The sequence below is a fragment of the Cucumis sativus genome, chromosome 2 (genome assembly GCF_000004075.3).
Source record: "Cucumis sativus cultivar 9930 chromosome 2, Cucumber_9930_V3, whole genome shotgun sequence".
Classification (NCBI taxonomy): Eukaryota; Viridiplantae; Streptophyta; class Magnoliopsida; order Cucurbitales; family Cucurbitaceae; genus Cucumis; species Cucumis sativus.
Window position 1 is genome coordinate 18730076 of NC_026656.2, and position 6375 is coordinate 18736450.

General features: G+C 33.8%; 1 protein-coding gene across 2 annotated transcripts; it reads right to left on the reverse strand.

The window, feature by feature from the left end:
* Window positions 1-1686: 1686 nt before the first annotated feature.
* LOC101220327 (NAC domain-containing protein 96) lies at window positions 1687-5977 on the reverse strand. Of its 2 annotated transcripts, XM_011651305.2 has the most exons (7): window positions 5766-5977; window positions 5610-5684; window positions 4182-4408; window positions 3605-3831; window positions 3316-3495; window positions 2752-3085; window positions 1687-2458 (listed from the first exon to the last, which is right to left on the reverse strand). In XM_011651305.2, exons 3-7 carry the CDS (start codon window positions 4342-4344, stop codon window positions 2175-2177), a joined length of 1188 nt encoding a protein of 395 aa, XP_011649607.1. In that variant the 5' UTR covers window positions 4345-4408; window positions 5610-5684; window positions 5766-5977; the 3' UTR covers window positions 1687-2174. The 2 variants fall into 2 exon arrangements, with proteins under 2 accessions (XP_011649607.1, XP_011649608.1); XM_011651306.2 differs by lacking the exons at window positions 5610-5684; window positions 5766-5977 and adding an exon at window positions 5329-5595.
* Window positions 5978-6375: the final 398 nt, after the last annotated feature.

The window sequence follows — 6375 nt, forward strand, 5'->3', positions numbered from 1 at the left end:
CACACTTTTGCCCAAACAAACAAATAAATAAACTCATCATTCTTCAATTTTAAGTGTTGTATTCTTTTTTTATATAATTGAGTTCCCATTAGAGCTCTCGGCTTTGGGTGTGGAGAATGAGAATGGAGCCTTTAGTTTAGTACATTTTTTTAGTATTCTTGTATTTAGTGGTTTACTATACTCTCTGTTTTTTATTCAAAAATATTATCGTTGGTGGGTTGGTTTCAAACGTTCGAACATATATTTTTTATTATGGAAATCATGTCAAATAAATTATAAACTTCAAACCTTTAATGTTTACGACGTTTAAATTAATACAATTAAATTGTGGTAAAAGTTGGGTGTGAATTGGTTTTTTTGTAAGCTAACTATTTGTGAAGTTTTAAGATAGGTTTGTTTTATTAATTTTAGTTAAATTTGAACAAACAGTTTTAGTCAGTAGCATTAAACAAAAACATGTGAGTTTTGCACTGTGATTTGTTTGAAATCTATGAATTAAAAGAGTTGTTTTTATCGTTTATTGTTTACAGTATAGAAGGACAATAATTTGTAAGGAAAAAAAAGAAAAAGAAGGGAAGAAGAAAAGGGACATAAAAGTGATACAAAGGACAGTGGTGTGTATACATACATACATATATGATATGATGATATAACATATGGTTTTGGATTAGTCCAAAAGGAGAAAATAAAGTCACGCTGTTGAACGGAATCCAATGTCTTTTTTCAAACTTTTAAATTCCATTCATCAAATTTATTAATAATGTTTATTTCCACATATTATAAATCATTGCTTGAGAACCGACTGAGTAAATTTAATTGATTATTGGTTTAATGTATAATCCAACTTTAGACTTTTTTTAAAAAAAAATTATTCTAAATAATACATACATGAGTGAGATGTGAGATGAGAAAATTGAACTCAACCTTTATTGAAGATGACATTCACATACACACTTTAGGTCAAATACAATACAATAATTTGGTCTATAAAAAGAAAAGAAGAAGAGAATTTCGTGCAATGACTTTGTAAAAGAAAATAATAATAAAAAGAAGAAAAAAGAAAAAAGGTGTTATGGGCTTCCGCATGTTTGGGCTGGGCCGGCCCACTGGAATTCGGTCCGTGCAATCATGAAGTAGCGTCGGTTCGCGTCCTTCAACTTGCTGCATAAATTTCCATATAAAAACATTATGATTATAGAATTTCCGGAAGTATATATATTTTATATTTTCATTATTAACAATAAGTCTCATTAAATTGTTCCACTTACTTAATAAGTAAGTATTCATTATTTTAAAATTATAATGTTTAGTTATTTAGCTCTTACATAGATTCTATTATCCTTTATTGTTCAACTAAAAAAGAGTAGGAAGAAAATAACAACAATAATAATTAATCTACCAGATACCATTTTTCTTTTTAACATGTAAAAACAAGCCATTTATCTCTAGAAGCTTATGAAGGTAAAAGTAGAAGCACAAATTTTTAAAAAATCGACAATGTTAACATATTCCTTCTTATTAAACTTAAATTAAGATTTTTAAAACAAGAAGAAAAAAAATAGAGCAATGAAATAAATTAATAAAACACAACAGTAAATTAACTACAAGTTGTGAATCTAAAAATCGGTATTTTCTTTAAGTTTATTAAATACATATTAAGAGTAAGATTTATAATACATTCAATGGTGCAAAAGTGAAATTGGCAGAATACTAAATCAAGACATTTGATCACAAATTTACACAATCAAAGTGGATTTCAAGATTCTAAAAAACACTTAAAAAGGAAAAGTGTGTATATATATATATATATACACAATGGTGGGTTGGGTACTCAAAAGTGAACAACCTCTCTACAGTTACATTGACTTCAGTCAGTTAACAAATGAAGTCAAGTCGAACACTTAGATAATAACAATAAAAAAGGTTATGTCTTCTAAGAAATAAGTCATATCAACTACAAGACATCTCATCTCTAGAGCCCCTGTTCTACATTTACTCTATACATGCAAAAACCGACGAGAACTTAATCAAACAGGATAATTTGAATTTTAGTAGTAGTCTGCTCAAAGCCATCGTTACTCTATTGCCATTATTAACTTGCTTCTAACTGCCCTGTGCTAAAGTACCAAACGTGTGAGATAATGCTAAGTGTAAGGAGACGATTGAGGAGAGATCTAAAATGGAAAGAAGCAAAGATACTTTTTCTGAATCTTCTTCATTCTCCCAACTGCCTTCTTCTTTTTCTTCTTACCTCCATCCACAGCTGTTTCTTGACCGCTTGAGACCATCTTCTTGTTGTGGGAACTTGATGCTCCTTGCAATTTGTAGCATTTTTTCTCACTTTGGCTTGGAAGTTTCAACTCTGGTTCTAGGCGCCCTGAACTGGACTCTGTAGAATCGGTTTTGAGATTTTCTGTTGTTGGCGAGTGGCTTGATCTTTTGATGCTCACGAGAGATTCTGTGTACAAGAAGACTAGTTTAAAAGCAGGATATAAATACAGCATGAGGCGAAGTCGTGTAAACATCGTGAGCACACATTTTGTAATAGTGAATCTATGGTTGAAACTATCGGCAGATTTAGCATAGGCTTGAGGGCCCGATACCCCTCAACTTTAAGCTTTTTATATTGTATACATATAAAAAGCTGAAATTGAAACATAGCAGAATCTTTTGTTCTGCCTTCAAATTCAAACTAGATTATTCTTGATTCATAGGAGTGCATTCAATGGAAGGATAAATAAATTGACAAACCTGAAGCCCCCTGATGCGCCACCTCCTTCTTTATTCTGAAGGGTGCAGAAGAACGGATGCAGGCAGCATGTCTTTGTGCCCTATCATGGTTAATGTCATGTTCTGCATCACATAGTACATCCATCACATCAAAGTCTTCATCCGATGACATGGTCAAGCAACTAGAATTTGGAGAACTCGATGAAGAAGATGAAGGGACATCATTTAGTAAATCCAGCAACTCCAAGTAGTCGCCTTCAGAGATTGCATCCCTCTCAGGATGCACGTCTTCTAAATGAAGATCCACAGGTTTTCCTGAAACTGCCAATTCTACCATCTTGTCATCTTCACTCATCTACAAAATATTATTTGTCATTAACTGAAAATAAAGACACCATTTGCAGCTCTGTACCAAGTAAGAAGGAAATAAGAAATAGATGGGAGAGATCGGTTTCCAGTCACAGTAAAAACAGGTAAAAAAGAGAGCACCAAATGGATATACAAATCCAGTCTCATATCAACTTTTAGGAAGAGAAGCATGATTATCAGCATATATCAAAATACAGGGGGTATAATGACAACTACCTCAGACTTGCTTGTGGACCCATTTGCCATATTATTCGAAGTCGAACCATCTGAAACAACCAACTGATGATTTAAGTTGGGTTCTGAATTGAGAGTAATAGATAAGTCGATTTTCAGAGTGTTTTCATGGTTTTGAAATTGTTCATCTCCAAGAAAGATTTTGCAAAGTGAGATGGTTTCCTGCATGTTGCCCAACCAAACAAGCAATTGACTGACAGGTTGGGTAGAAAAAAATTTGATGGGAAATGTCAGCTTTTAAACTTTCTGGCAAATAGATTGCAGGATATACCTTTTGCTTGCTATTTTCACTTAGGTCTGTCTGACTCATCCAGTACTTTTGCATAATCCAGGCTGTTTTACACTCGTAAGGTGCTTGGCCTTCATAATATTCATAAGTTGTTCTCCAGCCGGTGAAAGAAGAATCTGAAAACAGCTTCCAAGCTCCACTCTTCAGCTTCCAGGGACTAAAACTTGAGTCGGCATTCCCATGGGACACAACGTAAAACCAAACTCCATCTGGACATAAAAAGCACCTTAAGCTTCATTGAAATTAAAACAAGCTCAACTTACATTACAAATTTATACTTGTCTGCTATAACACTGTTTCTTGTTCCAAAAAAGATTCTTTACTTTGACACAATGATTTGTGAAAGGACCCAATTTGGAAAAAAGAAGGAATTAAAATTGAAGTTGTCATATGATATAAACCAAAAATTACAAAGTTTAACCCAAAGTACTTCAAGAGGCATAGACTCTTGAATAACAGCATCATATCCAATCATCTCAAAGCTGTATTTCTCAAGATAGCTCATGAATCTAAAAACATGAATTCTTGTAAGTTGAGACAAGGAAAACATAATAAGTACCTGGTAACATTTTAGGGTTACACCCGTAAGGATTTATATCTAAAACATTTGCTGGTAAAGGGCCCCCCCTCGATATTCTCTTTAATTCTAAAAATGTCTCCTCGTCAGACGAAAATAAGTCAAGCATATGCATAGCCAGAGAGGGGACTGGTGAAGGACTCATGGTAACCGATACCAAGGAGATGACAAAAATCTGGTCTAATTTTGTCTAGAGCTGCTCCAGAAGACTATCATAAAGAGAAACAAAAGTAAACTTCGAAGCAAATTAATCCAATATTGAATTGAATATGAGTTTACACAAAAAAAAAATAACCAAATGATGATGCACAAATGATCAAGACACTGGTATGCAACTCCATACAAGTTTGGCACATCTATTCATGAAAAAAACGTGATTTAAATCATAGACAAAAATGGAAAATTAGGAAAGAAAAGAGAATGATCTAAATAGAAACATAGAAGCTTTTTAGCAACATTAAGTCACTGAACTGATACTAAGTATTAGGAACACTGAATTTCACTCTCCAAATTCAAATCCAAAAGACATATATTGACTCCTCAATAAAGAAATAAATAAAAGAAAGAGAAACAAAATCCAAATATCACTCTGTCAATTTTACAAAACCGCTGCAATAAGCTCCAAGATGAGAAAAATAACACATAACTGATATCAACGTTCCTATCCAAGATCCAACACTTGATGAAGGTGGATGACGACATGAAGACCAACGCCTTCATGCCACAACTCAGTATAACAGAAAATTTCACAAGAAAACCAGAAAAACCCAACACCCTTCGTACTGGATAATTCAATCCCGTATTAACCAACCGGAAAACCAGGATATGGTAACAGTTCATACATAAAACCCAAATCAAGTATCGTTCAAAACTCATCAACGAATTAGCCGATCAATGATATCATCCACATAAACATTACATAATCTCGATCATACAGGCAGAAAGGAAACAAACCCATCATTCAACTACAAGAAATAAACTCTTCCTTTCACTCAATCGTTAAAAAATCATCAGCAAATTACTCAATCAACGATCTCACCCACATAAACATATCGTAATTTCGATCTTAAAGGCAGAAAAAAAAAAAAAAAACAATCCCATCACTCAACTACAAGAAATAAACTCTTACGTTCACTCCATCGTTCAAGAATCATCAGCAAATTACTCGATCGACGATCTCACCCACACAACCATTACGTAATTTCGGTCTTACAGGTAAAAAGAAAACAAACCCCCCACTCATCTACGAGAAATAAACTCTTCCTTTCCCCCGATCCTTCAATCATCACCATCCAAACACGAAATGCAACGAAAAATCAAGCAATATCAGAAGACCAAGTAAAGAATCCAGAGAATAGTAGGCAATAATACAATCATCCATTAAATGGGTGCGGATCAGAAAACTCTAACCGTGAAGATCGTCGACCAGAGAGCAGAAGAGGCGAGTCGCAGAAAGTCTTCCGTTTTCCTTTGCTTGATCGCAACCTGTAATCCGAAAAGCAGGGGTGAGTGGTATTTATAGCCAAAGCAGTGGCTGTGGAACCCAACCATGGTTATGCTTATCACCGTCCATTAAGCACACAGTTAAGATTTCTTTTGAGTGAATTTAGTAATATGATGGTCAAAGTGTAGGAGTTGATTCAAGGTGGGCTTCGTCGTCGCCCTTAGCTCAGTCGCTGTACAGAGTTGCTCTCCGGTTGGTGGACCCTTCGCCAGTCCTGCCCACTTTAGTAATTTCCACTTTGCATTGTATAGTCCTCTTCTTCTCTTCCCGCCCGTTCCTGAGGAAGAGAAAAACCATCACGTCTCTCTCTCTCTCCTCACCCTATTTGCTTTTTACTTCTCATCTACTCAATTTATCTTAAACACTTTTGTTTTTAAAAAACTGTTTTTTGTTTTCAATTTATTCTTGAAATGTTTCTTTACAAAAATTAAATGAAAAATCTATTCATATTTTGCAATTTTTATTTATTTAGTTGAAATATAATAATTAAAATATTTACCGTTACAATGAAATTTTAAATTCTATCAATCAAATTTGACGTAGATCGTAAATATTTTGTAAAACCTACTATTTTTAAAAATTTCCTTTTAATGTTTACGTACTTGTTTTAAAATCGAAATTCTAGACAATAACTATTATCATGACACGAGAAAATTAAGACGTGTATATTTG